This window comes from Spermophilus citellus (genome assembly GCF_964194105.1).
Source record: "Spermophilus citellus genome assembly, chromosome: 11".
Taxonomy (NCBI): Eukaryota; Metazoa; Chordata; class Mammalia; order Rodentia; family Sciuridae; genus Spermophilus; species Spermophilus citellus.
The window spans coordinates 114,771,511-114,791,265 of NC_138192.1; the positions used below are offsets into that span (position 1 = coordinate 114,771,511).

A 19,755-nucleotide genomic window follows, 5' to 3' on the forward strand; every position below is an offset into this window, starting at 1 on the left:
AAAAACACCAGAACCCCTCCAAATAACCCAGTTAATAAATGAGCAAACAAATACACACTTCTCAAAAGAAAAAAATACAAATGGCCAACAAAGATGTGAAAAATGTTCACTATCATTAGCAATAGGGAAATGCAAATCAAAACTATACTGAGATTTCATTTCAAACCAGTCAGAATGGCAGTCATCAAGAATACAAACAATAGATGGTGCCTGAATGTAATCCCAGCGGCTTGGGAGGCTAAGGCAGGAGGATCACGAGTTCAAAGCCAGCCTCAGTAAAAATGAGGCTTGCTAAGCAACTCTGTAAGACTCTATCTCTAAATACAATACAAAAAATAGGGCTGGGGATGTGGCTCAGTTGTCGAATGTCCCTGAGTTCAATCCCCTGTTACTCATCCCTCAACAAAAAAGAATACAGTAATAAATGCTGGAAAGAGTGTGGGGAAAAAGGAACACTTTTACACTGTCAGTTGGACTATAAATTAGTACATCCACTATGGAAATCAGTATGGAGGTTCCTTAAAAGATTAGGCATGGAACCACCATATGACCCAGCTATACTAATCCTTGGTATTTATCCTAAAGGATTAAAGTCATCATAACTATAGTGACATATGCATACCCATGTTTATAGCAGCAAAATGCACAATAGCTGAACTATGGAACCAGCCTAGATGTCCATCAAAGAATAAAGAATGGATAAAGAACATGTGGTGTATGTGTGTGTGTGTGTGTGTGTGTAAATATGATGATAAATATATGTGGTATACACACACACAAATGGAGTTTTATTTGACCATAAGGAAAAATGAACTTATGTCATTTGCACGAAAATGACTGGAACTAGAGACCATTATGTTAAGTAAAATAAGCCAAACTCAGAAAGTCAAGGTCAAATGTTTTCTCTCATGTGGAAGTATAGAGGAAAAGGAAAGGAAAGGTGTATTTTGGGGATGGATCTCAAGACAAGCAAAGGGACAGCAGTAGAGGAAAGGAAAGAGGGGGAGAGGGAGGGGAGGGGGAAGTGCTGGGGAGTGATATTGACAAAATTATGCTGTATATTGTGTGCATGTCTATAACAACAAATCCCACCGTTATGTGCAACTGTTATGCCCCAATTAAAAAATATGGTGAAGAAAATATTTCGAAGAAGGAAGGTGGCATGTTATGCCATGTCTACAGATGCAAAGCTAAAAGGAGATGTTTCCATTGGCCATAGCTGCGAATGCAACAGAGGGTAAGACTGAACACTGGTGTGGAAGGAGCAATGTGTTAGTGCTTTTGAGAAAAATAGTTTAGTTGTATAATATTTGTTTGAGGAAACAAACAAATCAGGGCTCTTTGGGAAGAAAGACAGAATTTTCATGAAAAATTAACCACTAGAGGGAACCACACGAATATAATAGATATTGACATTGCAAAGAAAAGCTAATTAAAACATTTTTATTAGCATGCTAGAATTTTTTTAAAAATCAATTTTACAGCTAAAGTAAAATCCCGATTCATGCAGAATCCAGCGAAGATTTCTTTGAATATGTAATGTGTTAAGGGAAGGTGGTGGGAGAATAATTGGGTTCACTTTTAAAGACAAGTCCTATTACCATGGTAGGCCACGTCCATACATTACAAAACAATAAAAGTATTTTAGGATGATACAGATTTCTTTTTTTTTTTTTCAAAGACATGAAACTCGTTTCAGAGAGAGTAGAAAACTACCACTTTCATATATCTAATTAAGAAAAATTAATAAGAAATAAAAGTCAGACTATTATTAACCTCTTTATAACTCAACTTGAACCTTACATTTAAATAAAAAAAATAAATTTCAGCTTACGATCCATACAAAGTTTATGTTCTAGAATTCTTACTTTTTAAACCCTGTAACTTAAAAACAATGGTAGGAGCTACAAGACTGCTAGAGTCTAGAAAGGCTTGGGTTATCTTGTTCTAAGTAAATAACTCTACTTATAAAGGAAACCAGAATACTGCTTTTAAAAAGCGAGTGCCGCGAACATCCTCTTGTTCTCTCTAGCTTTGCAATACTCTCCCCTAGTCATTTCTTTGGCTGTTTTGCTTTCATTATCTGTCACAATATCTGTCTTTTGCTCTGAATAAAACAACCGAAAGTCAAGTTTTCAACTTTACTTCAAACCAGGCTATACCAGACTTACCCGGCTTCAGTAGTACCATTCCATTTAATTTACCACTTTTGACTATGCCTTTTATTGATGCTCTAGATCTAAAGACTATCAATCTTTTTATTTTCTTTATGGTTCCTTCTGTTAGGAAAATGCCATAGCAGTTGGGGAAAAAAAATACTGTTCTCTCTGAAATAAAGACTCTTAATGATTCTGTTGCTGGGATGAGAATTTGATGCGATGGTTTACTTCTACAATCACCAGTCCATCTGGCAGACACCCTGATGCCCAACAATAGGGAGATGAAAGAAAAGGGAGGAGTCAGCATTTCTCAAAGATAGTATGTATCTTTTTTCCTACTCAATAGACTATTTATTAGGCTCCTTCTTTGCCAGCAAATGTGTTACTTAGATTTTTGTTCATCTTTTTAATTATCATTTTTTAGGATCAATATGGAAAAATAATTTGAGCAAGACTCAAAAAGATGAAATGGTCCAATGAACAGTAATTGAATTAGAAAAAGAAATACATCAATTTCTTTTAGATTCCAACACTATTTTAAAAACTATCTGGGAGCCTTTTGGGAAATCCAGCTGAAGTAGACCTGAAGAGTTCAGAGAAGCAGCCTAAAGTCATAGTTTGAGTCTGGAACGACCCCCAAAGACTCATGTGCTTAAAGGAACGCTCCCCAAAGCACCAATGTTCAGAGGCGAGGCTTTCAGGAAATGATTAGATCATGAAGACTTCCAACTCAGCAGTGCATTCATCCTTTTGGGGGGTTGATAATTTGGATGGATCATTGGGAGGTGGGACCTAGTTGAAAGTCACTGGGGGTGGGAGGTGGAAAGGTTTCTTTTGTCTCGGGTACCTTCTTCTTTCTCTCCTTCCCAGCTGCTGTGAGCTAAGCAGCTTTCCTCAGCCATGCCCTTCCGCCATGATGTTTCTGCCTCAGAGCCTGCACACCATGGACTGAATCCTCTGAAACCATGAGCCAAATAAATCTTTTCCTCCTCTCAGTTGTGTTTTGGACACAGTGACAAAAAGCTGACTAACATAGATAACACAGGAGAATTAGGAAAATGAACAAATAGGAGTCAGACAGTCTTGGGTTCAAATTCTACTTCTGGGAGAAATGATATCATCCTGAAGAGTGTTGAACAGATCAGTAATATTTTATGTAAAGCATGCAACATATGGTGAGTGATCCATGGATCGTAGTAGTTTTGGTAGGTGTAGAGCATTTTAGTTTAAACACGAAGTTTCATCTTCGTGTTTAGGTTGGTGAATGATATTTATAAACATTAATTGTTTAGAAGTTTTGGCCTATAGATAAGTAAATAGTTTAAAGATATTTTCCTATGAGATATATCTTCTAGGTATGACTACAGACATGAGCAACAAGTTGGAGTTATTATCCTGAGTTGATAAATGAGAAAACTAAATTAACCTGAAGTTAAGGGAATTATCCAGAATGTTCCATCTGGCAGAAGTTACTACTTCCAAATTCCTCTTAAAGACCTGTGATTTAGATGCCATAAAATACCTGCCACTAGGAGGAAGTAGACATAATGTGCATTTTTATAGGGAGAGTAACAAAAGTTGCAGCAGGAGATGCCTTTGTGTAAGTAACTTTACCATGCCGGGCAGCATCGTATTTTGACATGTTAACTCGCAGGAGGAAATTATTCAGGCTGTTGAGGTAAGCTGGAAGGGAATGATAGCCTTCTGGATCATACCACACCTGTTAAATTCCAAAAGAAGGCAAGATCAATATTGTATTCAAATAAATTAGGCTGCCTTTAACATCTGATAGGCTAGCTTGTTCATATTTGAGGAGCAAGGACCAATTTCTCAATAACTTATTTCATCTTAGCAGATTATGAGCTATTCCCCAAAGTGCTGATCACAGACCCATGTTTCCAAATTAAAGATGGGCAGAGGTTAGGAAGACAGTTGTTCTGAGCAACAGCACAAAGCTATGAGCTATTCTAGAATCACAAAAATCTTGATCTTGAATCTTTTCTAGATCTTGAAATAAACTAGAGACATCATTGGTATCTCCATCTCTGCGGCAGATCCATGGTGATTCTGAGTCTAGACTTATGTATTCTGACCCTCAAGAACAGTAGTTAAAAACAAATGGCATGTAAATCAGAATAGAAAAAGCAAGAAAGAAAACATGTATACAAGTACTGGGACTTTACTGACAAGGTTGACAACCTTGAAATCAGCCTACTAACTTTCTATTCCTGGCTATAACCCACAAGACAGTGAGTAACTTTATCTTCTACATTAATAACAGAATAGTTTAAAATACTGGTGCACTCCAAATCAAATTGGTAATTCAAAATTGCAAATTTGATTTAGAGATAAATTATTTCATATTAGAAACTCTGTTGTTTTAAGCAAGAATATTTGCTCTGTGTGTGGAGAGGGAGGGGGAGGAAGAAAATGGGATATATTATAGGTCTTATAATATATATCACATAGGGATTTTGTGAGGAGGAAATTAGGTACTTTGTATGAAAGGTGATACTAATACTTGGCATATAATGGTCACTAAATTAAAATTAGTTTCCCCACTTCCTCCAGGACTGTATATGTCTCTTACTACCAAATGAGAAATAGGAGAAGGATAATTTAAAATCCCTATGACAGTCATTGATTATATAGGCAATCATATGTGCCTGATTCAGTGACTAGCTGGTTTCAAAGCATAGATTTGATCTAGAAGAAAAAAATATATAACCAACATGATTATTTATCTCCACTGAGTTCTGTTAAATTTCCAGCTTTAATAAGAAGCAAGGCTAAATACATGTACATAAAGAAAATAGTATGTAAATAAAAATGCATAAAACATTAATGTGTGGTGTAACAAAAAATTACAGGTGGAGCACACCATTCCAACACCCCATGGGATGAGAAATAAAATTTACTTGTGTCCAGAACTCCTTTTCCCCAGCCCTCTGTGTTTTTCCATTTCACAATCCTTTCTCTTTCCCCAGAAAAATATGATTGAGTTTTGCTACCCTTAAAGTTTGTGGTAAAGGCAGTCAGAGTCTATTGCATATGAATAATGATTGGGAGTTTAATTCTACTTACTATATGAACCTGAGTGTTTTCACTTCCATAGCTGAATGTTTTGTTGAATGAATTTAAAACTATTTCTAAATTCTATTGCATATCAGCATTGTGGTTGTAGTTTTGGCTATTATGAGCAATATTCCTACACGCAGTTTTGTCCCTAACTCTAGGTGCTTATCTGTTCATGTTTCCCTAGGGTACATACACAGATTGAAATCATGGTGCTATAGGATATGCAAAATACCAATTGATTGTACACATGTTTTGTTTTTACCTCATAAAAATGTTTAAATGTGCCAATTTCCATCTTTATTTGTATGAGATCCTAGAAGAAAGACCATAATTTACCTTGGCAAGTGTTCTATTGGCAGGAACTCCTGTTATATCAAAACGAAGGTCATTAGTCAAACGCAGTCCAAAACTCCAACCTCCATATCTGCAAAGGGTAATAAGAGTTGTACTTGTTTTACTGGATAAAATCTTCATAAGTTGCTCTCAATTACTTACATAGGAGCATGATTTTTTTCTTTCCATTAGGAACATATTTCCAGTATGAAATACATGATGCCTGACATATTTTACATTTTCTTGATTCCTTTTATCATATTTTAGTCTCAAGTGTACATTATAAGTAAAGGTAGAAAGTCCTTCTAAACAATTGCTTATGTGCCATTCTAAAAATGAGAGGCAGTAATCCAATCAATTCCTCCATCTTAACTGAACCATGCACCATCTCAAAAGTCTTACTTTATATACAAACAGACATACAAAAAATTATGGTATATATGTGTAATAAGAATTGTAATGCAAAAAACCCCCCAAAGTACATGTATAAAGACATGAATTGGCATGAACATACTTTATATACAAAGATATGAAAAAGTGTGCTCTATATGTGTAATAAGAATTGTAATGCTAAAAAACCAGTAAGTAATACAAAATGATAATGTTAAAAAAAGTCTTAGTTTTAGTGCTTAAAACTCATTTATGGGGAATTAATAATAGAGCAATAAAACATCAGTTATCTTTTTTCAAGAGGCCCAATTTCCTCTATACCCCAAACTTTTTTTCCCTAGTTTATTCTCTGGTGCCATGTTTTTTCTCAGATGTTTGAAGGTGAGTTGAATTTATTTAACTACTTATCAGTTCATGGTATTCTAAAAACAAAAATGTTGATTTTTTTGAATCCAAGTAGTAACTTCAAGTGTAGACCAATTTGGATGCCCATAAAATTAGGGTCCACCAACATAAATAATAGTGCAATGCAACTCACATTTGAATTATCTTCTTGAAAGGGAGGTTTTAGAACTGTTTGTTTATAATAAACCTATTTCATTTATAATAAATATTTTATTGTAAGATATTCAAATATAGAAAATAAAAATATTTTATTGTTTATAATAAAACCTGCATTTATTGAAAACATTTCCTTGTATATCTATGCCTAAAAATTTCTGAAACGATCTATATCAGAATAGTGATTATATCCGGGTGGAAGAAATATAGTGTTTTCTTCCTTTTGCTTATCTGTAGTTTAAAGTTATTTTACAGAGAATGTTAATTATTATCTTTAGAAGCAAAGGAGGAAAGGAGAACATGACAGTGATTTGAAGCTCAAGAACTTTTCATCCCTGGTAAATGCTTAGGTGGCTTTGACATGTGGCCTTGCTACACAGGTGGACACTTTGTCCACTCACAGATACATTTTAAGTTTTGAGATATTTTTATTGGAACTAAAGCCAACTGTTAACAAAAGTCATGCTTTCAAACATTTCAAATAGACATGATCCGGTCAACAATTTCTCTTTTCCTTTAAGAAAAACAATAAACAAGTTTATTAATATATTTTGAAGTCTAAAACAGCCAATGCTTTTTAGTTTGCTCAAATTAGTCTTAGAGACACTATTTAATACAAGAGACTCTTTAGACAACACTAAGAGCTTAACCATGTAAATCATCAATAGAAATTTGCAACTATCATCTCCACTGTCTCAAGTTTAGAAGTCAGTTACCATTAAAGTTACTAAGCAATAAATATGTCGTAGAGTATTGTACCTTTTTTGGACAAACTCATTTGCAGTTGATATGAGATAATTTTCCATGTGGTGCCCAGTGAGATTATAAATTACTTGGGAAGAATAAGTTCTTCTATGAGGTGGAGAATAGTTAAATTTAGGACATTCCTGGAAAAAGAAATTAAAAATTAGTTTCCTTTCGGCTTGTGCTATGCAGATTAAGTAGATGATGTCAAGGAGTTTCAGTCTTCTGATTTGTCTATCACTGCAACTGGTGAAGTGTGATAAAACTGTCCTTTGACTCTAAAGAACTTTGAAAAAGAGGTCATCTTGCCTATGGCCAGGAAATTAGCATAAATAGTTATTATCACTGTAGAGCATATATATGTGATTAGGATTTGTGTAAAGTTAAGGACATAAGTTTAAAAATGTGTGACATTTCTTTCAGTTGCCACCAAGGCAGTGTTTTTGGAGAATAACACTAAACATAAAGATGCCACAAAATTCTCTCAAAAATTCAGAGAGTCAGGTACAGTAGTGTATGCCTATAATCCCAGCAGCTCTGGAGTCTGAGACAGGAGGACTTCAAATTCAAGACTAGCCTCAGCAATTTAGCAAGGCCTTAAGCAACTCAGTGAGAACTGGCGTGTTCAATCACTGAGCCACATCCCCGACCCTTTTTTAATTTTTATTTTGAGACAGGGCCACATTAAGTTGTTGAGACTTAAGTTGCTTAGGGCCACATTAAGTTGCTGAGACTGGCTTTCACCTTTTGATCCTCCTGCCTCAGTCTCCTGAGCTGCTGGGATGTGCCACCACTCCCAGCCTACTCACATTTCTGATGGGAATACAACAGATGTGTAATTGCAGGTCCCCTAGGGAATGCATATTTTCCACACCAGGATGTACTGTCAGATAGTTTAAAAATTATTTGTACACAGTAAATTGACATCATGAGTATATGTTTGCCAACACTTGGAATTTTCCTTCTTCATTTTAGCCATACTGGTGATTGTGGAGTGGTATTGCTATGTGGTTTTAATTTGAATTTCCCTGATGATTACCTGTTCATGTACTTATGGGCCATTTGGATATTCTCTTTGTGTAATGTCTATTTATTTTGCTATTTTTTTCTACTACATAATCTTTTGTTTTGCTGATTTGCAGGAGTTATATATAATCTGAATGTAAGTCCTTTATTGTATGTTGATACAACTACAATGTCACCTTCTACTCTACAGATTTCCTTTTTAACACTCTTTCAAAAATCTAAGGACTCAACTTTGTCCATAGAGTATGTCTGATATACATAGCACCAATTATGCAAAGTGACACATTGTTATTAAACAGCTGAAAATAAACTGACATGTAGGTTAAAAATGTTTGAAGTCTATGTTTTCTGGATTAATAAAAATTACCCAGCTTCCAATTTTAAATATTAATTTAGCTGACTTTTACTGTGAATTAAAGAAATATATAAATAATTTTATGAATCGGCTAAATTAGATGAGGGATTAAAAAACTCTGACTGCTAAATGTAAGACTAATTTTAAGTATTCAAGGATTCCAAAGGACTCTTATCAAATCTCAGCTCTTACTGTTAGTGGCTAACTTGCATGAGAACACCAAAATGGATTGTAGTCACTGAAAATATGTCCAATCTAAAATATGGTACAACCATATGTCAAAGTTCAAGATACAACACATTTGTCACTTTGAATAAAATGTCACTAGATTCCACCTCTGTAACAAAATCGATATCATAGTGATCCCTAGGGATTAATAGTGATATTTTCATCAATGTTCTTAAATTTTTAAAAATTTTTCAAAAGTTACTATAATAATTATATAAGCTTATGGAGTACAATGTTTGATTTGGATACACGTAGAGTGATCAAATCAGGAACATTTAATTTCCCTAATGAACTTGATTCTCTTAGAAGTTTGGTGAATTAAATATGTGATGCATGCACAAATATAACACAATGAAACCCATTATTCTGTATAATTAAAATGCATTAATAAAAAAGTTTGGTGAACTAATAAGCTTGGAAAACAAAAGTCAGTATTCATAGGATATAGACAGAGTAAGTGAATGTTGGGTAATTTTTCCTCTTTCAGGAAGTGATTTCTTTCTTGCAGTCTGGAGGAGTTGCTTGGAAATATATGGACTTCCACTCTAGACCTACCCATAACTGATTTCCCTACTGACCATTACAGTGGCCGTCACACTGTATTTTCAAATATGACAGTTATGGTCTCATTTTGTCCCGTGAAGCATACAGCTTTCAATTTAGAAGTGAATTGAGATCAGAAATTTATTTTTAGTTGGTTTCCACAAAGACCATCATAGAATTTGTTTCCTTTGGAAATTTGTCCTGAGTTGGATCTAAATCAGTGACTTGGAGCTCAAAGTCAATATTTTTGAGCTGCCCAGGTCCATATCTCTGAGCTCCTAGCTTCCATAAAATGAAATTATATGACTCCTTGGTAACCTGGATAGATCTTTCAAGGTTTGATATTTATTCCCTTTTTTTTTTCTACTTTGCTAATACCAAATTCCATTTTACCTGGACATTTTCTGAGCAGGAACAAACACCAAAATTAGTGATAGGTTCTCCACTAGTGTTCCATATTTCCAGACTGTCTTTCTTTAAACACCATCTGAAAATAAAAATGAAATGTATGTATGTCTATTCTCATATTTACCTAGAAGCATATAAGAAGCACTTGGTATTAAATATAGGTGTGTAGTCTTATGTGCAATTTACCAGTTTTTATACTCCAAATATGACATTTTGTGGTGGTGGGGGTTGAGGGAGAGCATTTAATGATTAAACAGTGTTGGGATCAAAGCACATTAAATTGTCTTTCTCTGGTGGGATGAGGCTTTTTATTCCCTTTATTCTCCTTGCTCTCTTCATTCTCTCTTCTAACAGGTAGGGGATGCTTTAGCGTAATAAGCTACCAAGCTCAGATTGACATATATACTATTTTGACAGTTTAAATAAACAAATCAAATAGTGCAAAGACCAGGGAATTGGGAGTCAAGACTTAGGACTCAGGGTTAGCTATGCATCTACTATCTAGAGGTTTTTTAAAAATATTTTTTAGTTGTAGTTGGACACAGTATCTTTAATTAATTAATTTATTTTTATGTGGTTCTGAGGATCAAACCCAGGGCCTCGCCCGTGCTAGGTGAGCACTCTACCATTGAGCCACAAACCCAGTCCCACTATCTATAGAGTTCTTTAGGCAAGTTTCTTAGTCCCTTTGAGCCTTGGTTTGCAGAGCGGGATTAATAATGTACAGGGTCATGACTGTTAAATATAAGTATGTATACAAAAGAGCAGACAAATTATAAGGCATTTGATGGTTCATTATTATAGTACAGCAAAGCCTAGGATCACTCTAAAGGAAATAGATAAAATATGTTAAACACAGATACCCCTGAGAGCAGTTCACAAATAAAGCACACATACATGCACGCACATAAACTGGGTTTGTTTGAAATGAAAGAAAGAGAGCAAGGACCACTTACGAATCACTGGTGTTCAGACACACATTGTCAATGCCCGGGAAATCCCACATTGCTGAGACTAGTCCTTTTGTGCTTGGGTGAGAATTCCTGCAATATTAAAAAATGGAATCAAATCCATGGTCTTCTATTAGTCTCCCATATTACATTGATGTTCATTAACAATTTGAAGACATGAAATGATGTCAACTGAAAGACTGTTTACTTAAAAATCAAAGAAAGTCTGTCTCCAGGGGTAAAAGGTTCTAGAAAAAAATATGCACGTGTCTTATTATTCTTCTAATAGTCGCATGCATATTGTTCTTCTAATAGTCACCTGTTGTACATGTCATGTTATATTACATAGAACTGTGATGTTTTGTATCATTTGTCAGAATAATAAAATGTTATGTGCTATATAATACAACAGACTTGGAGGCCACATACAACATGGATTTCTTGATAGTCATTAAAATACATATCTACTGTAACATTATTTTTGCAAAAATTTTAATAAGCTATTTGTTGGCAATTAAAATTATGTATTGCAATAAGTCAAACTGTCCATTCTCTTAATAGAACCAGATACTGCAGCTCCTATGTTCTTTATGTTTCTGCTTTCCATGGCATCCAGGAAGGTCCAGCCACACCCCTAGAAGCAGTTTGGGATGTTCTTTTGGTTTATGAAAAGAAACTCACGCATAGAAGGCGGTCTGTTCGTGGGTACCATAAAGAGAGGGGGAGATCTGGATCTCTGGATAACTGTTGCTGGAATCTCTCAGCGTGCCCAGGCCCATGGCAGTGGTCACAAAGACGATGGGGAGAACAACCTGGGCAATGAGGCCTTTCCAGTTCCTTCGGGTATGGTGAAACCTCTTTATGAGAATAGCTAGGATCTTCTTCATTAACAGTCCAAACCCGTCCAGCCTCTCTCCTCTTGTCAGGACTTTGTCTGGTTGAGGAAAAGAGATTTGATATGGTTCTAAGAGCTCTTTTTTTTTTTTTTTTTCAGTGCTGAGGATTGAACCTAGAACCTAGTACATACGAGGCAAGCACTACATTCCCAGCCTATTCTGGGAAATCTTAATAATTATCTAATAATAAGTCACTGCAGAAACTACGGATGGATGATAAGATGTGGTGTGGTAGGAAAAGCTTTTATTTTAAATATTTGGATTGGAGGTTTAACAATTCATTTGTCAGCCTGGGCCTTGAGTCTCAAATTGAGAACAGATTTAATATGCATCTCCTAGAATATATATAAAAGTACTTTAAAAATTATAATTCATGAGGCACAAAATAGTCCTAAATATATGCATAGTAATTTTAGTGCTTATAAGTCCAATTGTCTCTAATTCTAACGTGAAGCTCAATGAATTTACCCCAAGTGTAGGAAAAAGGAATCCTCTTCTCTGATGTATAATTCTAATTCAACCACTTGTTCATCAAATTCTCTTTAGAAATTTGGAATAATTGTGGTGTTTTGAAATTCAATTTTTATTTGTGTCTCAAAAAAAAAAAAAAAGACCTCACTTAAAAGAACGTTTTCTCCTCCCTACCCCAAACACATTTTGAAATGCTCTTCAGATGCTAAGAAAATTCTATGGCTTCTGAGAATCAGGGGAGCTGTGGAGGCCAAAACTGTTGTTCCCTCTACGGAGCTCTTATGGCTAATATTTCCAGTAGCTCCTTCTAAAAATAAGTAGGCTCAAATATCTCATTCTCATGCCTGCCACCAAGCATGCCTTCACATGTGATAAGATGACGGTATTCGTCAACACTGTGTATATTTTTAATTTTCCATCACAAATTATGCTGCACAAAAATCATGATCTTCATTTAGCTGATAAGAAAAAATACAAAGCTGCTTAATTTAAAATGAATTCCAATTAAACAGAGGGAACAAGTTTAAATGCAAACTCATATCTCTGCAAAAGGGAATTGTAGAAGTAGCTGAATATTTTGAGTTAATTAGTATGCTTTTCTGTTTCTTGAGAAATTACATGTGGATGACTTACAGGTGTATCAAATGGAGTAAATGTGCTTTCTCAAAGATAATGTCAAGGAGGGGAACGTTTTGACTAAAGAATAGTTTCAAATTATGGGACAAATGCAGAGGCAAATATGTAGCATTTACTTCCTGAAGCAAATGACCATTGTCTAATCAAAGTCCTCAATTCCGTGGACTCTACAATTATATTCCACAAAAGGTGATAAACGAGAAATGTGTCAGAGGACAAATGAGACTCAAATTCCGGAGTTACACAAACATCAGAGATTATCTTTTCTGAGTTTTAGAGACAGGCGAATGTTTAATTAAAAGTTCTGTTCCTAGAGAATTTTCCCCATTTAAGCAAACTATTGAAATGACTACTCCATAATTTATATATCATTTTACTACATTCTTCCATAAGTAAATAGTGTTTCCAGAGGTATAAATTAACTGTCAGAAAGAGACTAAGTGGCAATAAAAGTTATTTTTTTAGAAGAATTCAACCCCTCAAAATCATGTCAGGAAACATGGTTTTTCAAAGATAAAAGAATTGAGGGGGAAAACCTGCTATTACAGATACTTAGCCATCAAGTCCAACTTAATCAATTCAGAGATATTCCTCCCAAAGTATTTTCTTGGTCCTTGAGTGACTCAGACGAGAGGATGTTAGATTTGCTTTCCAGAGAGGTGCTATAAAAGTGATGATTCTTCCCCCACCCCATTTTTATTGCCTCCACTGGTACACACCTAATAACTGGGCATGAACTACCTTACAAGATAACCTAGTACATTGATGGGTAGTACCAGTTACCAGAAGAATCTTCCCATATTGGCACAAATCTGAAACTGCAGTGAAAACCACTTGCCATGAATAGAAAGAATACCCAGCGCCACCCTTATCAAGGGCATTCTTCCACATTCTTCAAAGTATTTTTGAAATAGAGAATTTGGTTTATTCTGACTAATTTTTGTATATTAGAAACTTGTGTTGCCTTTGGCAATTTTATTTTCACATCTACAATGAAACTTAAAAGTCAAATTTCAAGAAAAATTCAAGATTGTCCTGTGATTTTTCTCATTTCTAGGAATTAAGCAAAATATCTACTTTATATTTTACCGTCTCTGTCTGTGAAGTTGCTGCTGCTCACAGATAAATCATCAGGAGTTGAGATGCCATTGGCACTGGAATTCCCAATTTTCTTTTGAGTTAGGTGCTCAAGACTCATATCACTATTTCTTTGTGATTCCTTAGTCAAGTTCAGAAAGACCTAGAAAAAGAAGCCAGATCACTTGATTGGCATAAAACATACATACTTCTTCTAGTTTCTAAGCTTAGTTTTGATTGTAAATTTTTATTACATTTATTGAGACAACTATTTCTCATCTGACTTGAGGAGAATATTCTTGTATATAGAAAGATGGGTATTCTGTAGTTGAGGTGACATTTTAAATCAGTCTTCCATAAGAATCGTACAGAAAGCATTCTAAGCTTTTCTGATTTTGTGAAACATTTATGCTAAAATATTTATTTTGTTTTTAAAAAGCTGCATGCATTTATTCTCAGGGGAGAGCCAGTTATAACAACTTTAAGAAATAAAGAAATGTCCTCATGTACCTCTTCTACAGTGGTGTCTGAAATGCCATAGCACCCAATGTTGAGGTTGCCCATGCCCTCATCCAGTGCTCGTAGGAGTGACAGGTAGGCTCCTGAGACTTTGGTGCTGAATGGAGGCAGCACATACACGAGCTCTCCCCCGATATCCTCCTTGAGGTAGGCTTCTGGGAGGTGCGATCGGATCATGGCTGTCACGGCCGAGGTGTTACATATTGCATTTGCATCCAGATTTGGACTCTGAAAGTAAAACAGAAGTTAAACACTTTGCTCCATGCACTATAGTGATCAAAGCCCCTAATCAGAGGGCGACGAGTTCATTGTGGTCATTCCAGAGCTGAGTTGGATCCCACACCACCTGGTGGGTCCCTGTCCCACCTGGGGACTCTGCAGTGGTCTGTAAGTCCCTATTTTGTCTGCCTCGTTCTCCCACCCCACCTTGCCCCTTCTCCAAGCTCACAGCCCATCTCCTTCCTTTCTCTTGCTTTACTCCAGTGGACTCTTTTGATGGTGTTGCTAGAGCACTTTTGCCTCCCATGCGTCCTGCTCAGGAGCTTTGTCATTGCCACACAGAGCAGCATGTCCCCTTCTTTCTTCAGTTCCAACTCATGGCTCAACTGTCGCTTTCTCAGAAAACTCTTCTTTTACTGCCCCACTTCACAACTGGACCCCTCAGCATTCCCTCTTCCCTCTCCTGGTTTATTTCTATAGTATACATAGAAATAAACATACTAAGTAATTTACTAATTGATAACACATTCATTTACTTATTGATTGTATCATATAAATTTCTCTGACTCCACCAGAGTATACACCCCACTGAGGCCACAAATTTTAATAGCCTCAGTTCAGTGATGAATCCTTATTGCCGAGCACAGGATTTGAGGGCAGCATAAGGCATAATTTTGCCCCTACTACATGAATTTATGAATGAATTAATGAATATAATAATGAATTACTTATCATATCTTGGAAGTCACATCAAGGTGATTCAGATATAAAATAAATAGTGGTAGTCAAATCATGCTTAATTGGCATTTCAGTTGGCATTTCAGTTCTTACACATATCTTAGTTCATTTGGCATTTCAGTTCTTATACATATCTTACACAATCATATGCTCTGTGAGGTGATAGAGGTATTCTTAGTCAGCATTTTTGTCCTCTAAAAAGTGTAAAAACTCTGCTGGGCACTTGGTGCACAGTAATTCCAGCAATTCGGGAGGCTGAGGCAGGAGGATCACAAGTTCAAAGCTAGCCTCAACAACCTAGTGAGGCCCTAAGCAATTTAGTGATAACCTGTCTCAAAATAAAAAATAAAAAGGGCTGGGGATATGGCTCAGTGGTTAAATGCCCCTTGTTTTAATCTGTGGCACACATACACACACAAAAAGTAAAAGCTCCAAAGCTCCACTGACCTGTATTAGTCTCCACTCTGTACTCAAGAAGTCTTGATCAGAGATTTATTCATATTTATTCATATTCTCTTCATTGGCTTTTGATAAGCCAGAAAATTTAAACTTCATTTTACAGGTTGAAATGCTAGGAAAGGTAAAAGGCTGATACTCCTTCAGTAACCTTAAGGTGGAGATCAGTTCTTACCTAGACTTAGTTGATCTTTTCCTTTTTTTTTTTTTTAAACTAGGGATTGAATCCAGGGCACCTAACCACTGAGCTACATCCTAGCCCTTTTTATTTATTATTTTGAGACAGGGTATCACTAAGTTCACCTAGACTTTGATACTTCGTGTGCCATGTCCCCAACCACCACCAGCAGCATCACCTGGGAACTACTTGGAAATTTAGCAAATTATGGAGTCTCAACTCATATCTAATGGATCAGGGGTAGGACCAGAAATCTGAGGTCTTACTCGAGACCTCCAGGATTCTGATGCTTACTCAGGTTTGAGCTAGCATCTTAATGAATTTTAGCAATGAATGAAGTCAGTGAGAGTCCGCCTCTGTTTTGTATACAAATTAATATATAATCCTCAGTGTGGTATAATTTCTCTCATACCAACCTTCTTCTTGGTGAGTGTGAGGTGATACCCATCCCCAAATGCCTCCTTGAGGTAAAACGGGGACCCACAGCACCGGAGTCCCCCCTGCTCCAGGAAGGCAATGCGGTCACTCAGCACTTCAGCCTCATCCAAGTGGTGCGTTGACAAGATGATTGTTCTGGCTTGAAAATAGTACAGTCGAGAACAACAGAGAATGAGAAAGCAAGATACAATTCCCAAGACCAGAATTAGCAAGAGTAAATTCTGTGACATGTGAGAAGAGTCACATTTTGCAAGATACTCGAAAAAAAATTGACTAGAAGAAACTTCTAAAATAATCAAAAGGAAATTCAGAATAGATGTGCTTAAATATTTGGGGGATGTTTTTCATACAGGATGGCAGCAAATAAGCATTTATGATGCTATCTGGGTAAAAGTCCATCATTGGCTATACGGGCATTAGCAACTCTCTGTGTTTTATTCCTGTGGCTTCATTTGGCATTTCTCTCCCTGTCTCCCCACCGCCCCCAACACCCTCTCTCTCCTTCATTTCTTCACTATGAAAAAAGCAATAATTTTAAAGACTTTTTGAATATTCCTCTCTGATTAATCCACTCCACTCTGATTACTCCTTTGCTTCACATCCTGTTAGCACTTATTTAGTCTGTTTTCAGTTTATTTTCATTTGTGTATGTTTGGTATCTCTAATTAGATTCTGAGCTCCTCTAGGCAGACCTCGGAACTTGTGTTGGATTTACAGGCTCTCAAAAAGGCCAGTTAAGTGCCCCACTCACAGTGGGCATTAGATAGATATAAACTAATTGACCTAGAAGTTAAGCCGAGAGGAGAGAAACTTGGGAAAAAAGACCATGTCAGACATTTAAAAGACATTATGAACAGAAAAGGCTTTGCCTTGATTTTGGGAATCCCAGAGGGCACAGTTATGACTGTTGAGTGGAGAAGTCACAAGAAAGTACTCATACCGGTTTTGTTCTTGGATATAACATCCCATATACTTCGACGAGAACATGGATCGACTCCTGTAGATGGTTCATCCAAAATTACCACCCTGGATCCACCAATGAGAGCTATGGATATCGATAGCTTCCTCTTCATTCCTCCTGACAGTGTTCCAACTCTCTTATGACGATGGCTATGCAGTCCAGTGTCCTTTAATGTCCTTCAAAAGTGATGTACACTGGTTACATTTTACAGACAGGCTACTAGAATATTAGCATTCACTAAGCAGCTATCATGTGCTCAGGAAGGTGTCATTGAGAATTCAAAAAAGCTTATTATATATCATATAGTGGAACATACATAAATTGATATTAAGAGAAAACACAAGGCAATATATAGGTCATTCATTTGACAAATACTCAGAATATCTGCCTCTCGAATTGAACAGCTTGAATTTTGTGCCAGATCATGTTTTACATGCTGGAGAAAAGAAGTGAGTAGGTGAAGTTTCTACTCATAAGGAGATTGTGTTCTAATACACATGAGTGTATCAGGAGGGATGGGGTAAATCCAGTCAATAAGCAAGTCTGTAATGTGCCACGTGGTGATAAGTACAATAAAAAAATAAAGCAGGGTATGTGAGATAAGGAGTGCCTGGGGCATGCTATGTTAGGCATCTATTTTACATGTGGCTGTCACCTCAGAGAAGGGACGGTTTGAGCAGAGAGTAGAAGAGTGGACATTTGACCAGGAGTAAGTCAAATGGCGGTCTGGAGAGAAGTGCTATTGGTTGATGGAAGAGTCAGTAAGCTAACAGGCCAGCACGCCAGAGCAGAATGAGTGGGAGGCCAGTGAAGGAAATGAAATCAGAAGGGACATTGGGGGCAGGACATGCAGTGTCTCATAGGCCTTAATAATGACATTATTAAGTGTTATGCTGAGCGTGACAGGAAGTCACTTCAGGGTCACACAGGAGTGACATGGTCTGATTTGCAGTTGAAAAATATCACCCTGTCTGCTCTTGAAAGAACAGATTGTATGTGTGATGGAAGAGTAGAAGCCAAGAGCTCAGTCTGGGGGCTGGGACCAGTGTGGTAGCCATGGACATTAAAAATAGGATTAGGGGCAATATAGAAGTTAGAAGGAAAGAGAGTGAAACAATTTCAGTACAACCAGTTGGTGAAGTTAATGACATTAAATGGATATAAGCAGAGAAGTAGAAAAACTAGAAACCAATTGTTTGTGGGAAACATTTCCTATTGCTATGATCTCTAGAACCTGACCAAGCTCTGTATCTGTGCATGTTCTTGTTCCTGTCATGACTCACCTTTTCACTTCCTCATGCAGCTGTTTTTTAGTCCAGTGAGGAACTTTGATGGAGCCGTATAAGAGAAGGTGTTCTTTAGTAGTGAGGTAGCTGAACAAGACATCATGCTGCATGCAGACCCCCATGTTCTTCCGAACAGAGTCTAGGTCTGTTTTAATATCTTTTCCATACACAAAGATGGTGCCCGCAGAAGTACCAAACAGTCCAGTCAACATGGAGCTGGAAATGAAGGAATGATAAATGAGGTATGGACCAGGCATTTACACACCACTTCTCCATGAAATACCCTAGAGGGTCCTCAAAATCAACAGGATCTTTGCCCTCAAGCCTGCATCTTCAATGATCTTATCTATTTCCTTGTGTGATAAATTCATGTACAGGTTGCACCAGCCTGAAATCCATCACTGTGGTAACCTCCTATCTTAGCCTTCTTACTACACTCACATTTCTCTATTCTTACAGTTACTACCATGGAACCAGCCACCATCACCACATGCCTAGCCCATGGCTGTGAGCTCCCAACGTATATGGCTTCTTCCCATATACTTTGGTTATCTGCAGTCCCATTCTGTACATTGTGACTAGAAGATTCCCACCTTAGATTTTCCCCATTGAGCAATTACTTAATACCCATCTCTTCCCTCCATTATATGCAAACTCCATAGGGTCGGGGAAAGGACTGTCTTCTCACCATTCTCTAACCAGGGCCTTGCAATAAATGCCTTTGGATTAAATAGAGAACCAACAGAATATGCAACTTACCCATAAAAATGTATTGAGATACAAATAGCATATTAATTATTCATATTTAAAATTTTATATTCAGAACAATAAAATGGGGCAGCCTCAGTTTAAATCACAGCCTCTTTAAATGTCTCCTCTATTCTTTTTCCTCACTGGCCTCTTATTTCCTATTAGAAATCTTGCCTTTTAAGCCCTGTATTCTTATTAGAAAGTCAACTCTAGCTTTAAACAGGTCATGCAAATAAGAGAGGCTATATGTTCACTCTTTCCATGACCTTCCTCTATCCCTTTTATTTATGAAAAAATATCATTTGCAGTCTTTTGGCAGTCACCAAGATTACTTACAGTGCTTGGAAATAAGATG

General features: G+C 36.6%; 1 protein-coding gene across 2 annotated transcripts in view; it reads right to left on the reverse strand.

The window, feature by feature from the left end:
- The window catches only part of ABCA12 (ATP binding cassette subfamily A member 12), a gene marked incomplete at both ends in the record, with an annotated part of 168,391 nt that overhangs the window by 20,194 nt on the left and 128,442 nt on the right, over nt 1–19,755 (reverse strand). For both annotated transcript variants that reach the window (XM_081261060.1, XM_081261059.1), the window contains 11 exons: nt 3,774–3,879; nt 5,574–5,661; nt 7,281–7,408; nt 9,811–9,904; nt 10,782–10,868; nt 11,457–11,709; nt 13,868–14,018; nt 14,366–14,602; nt 16,382–16,542; nt 17,344–17,540; nt 18,648–18,866. In XM_081261060.1, the coding sequence (XP_081117186.1) occupies nt 3,774–3,879; nt 5,574–5,661; nt 7,281–7,408; nt 9,811–9,904; nt 10,782–10,868; nt 11,457–11,709; nt 13,868–14,018; nt 14,366–14,602; nt 16,382–16,542; nt 17,344–17,540; nt 18,648–18,866 (1,721 nt within the window). The remainder of the gene's footprint in view (nt 1–3,773; nt 3,880–5,573; nt 5,662–7,280; nt 7,409–9,810; nt 9,905–10,781; nt 10,869–11,456; nt 11,710–13,867; nt 14,019–14,365; nt 14,603–16,381; nt 16,543–17,343; nt 17,541–18,647; nt 18,867–19,755) is intronic.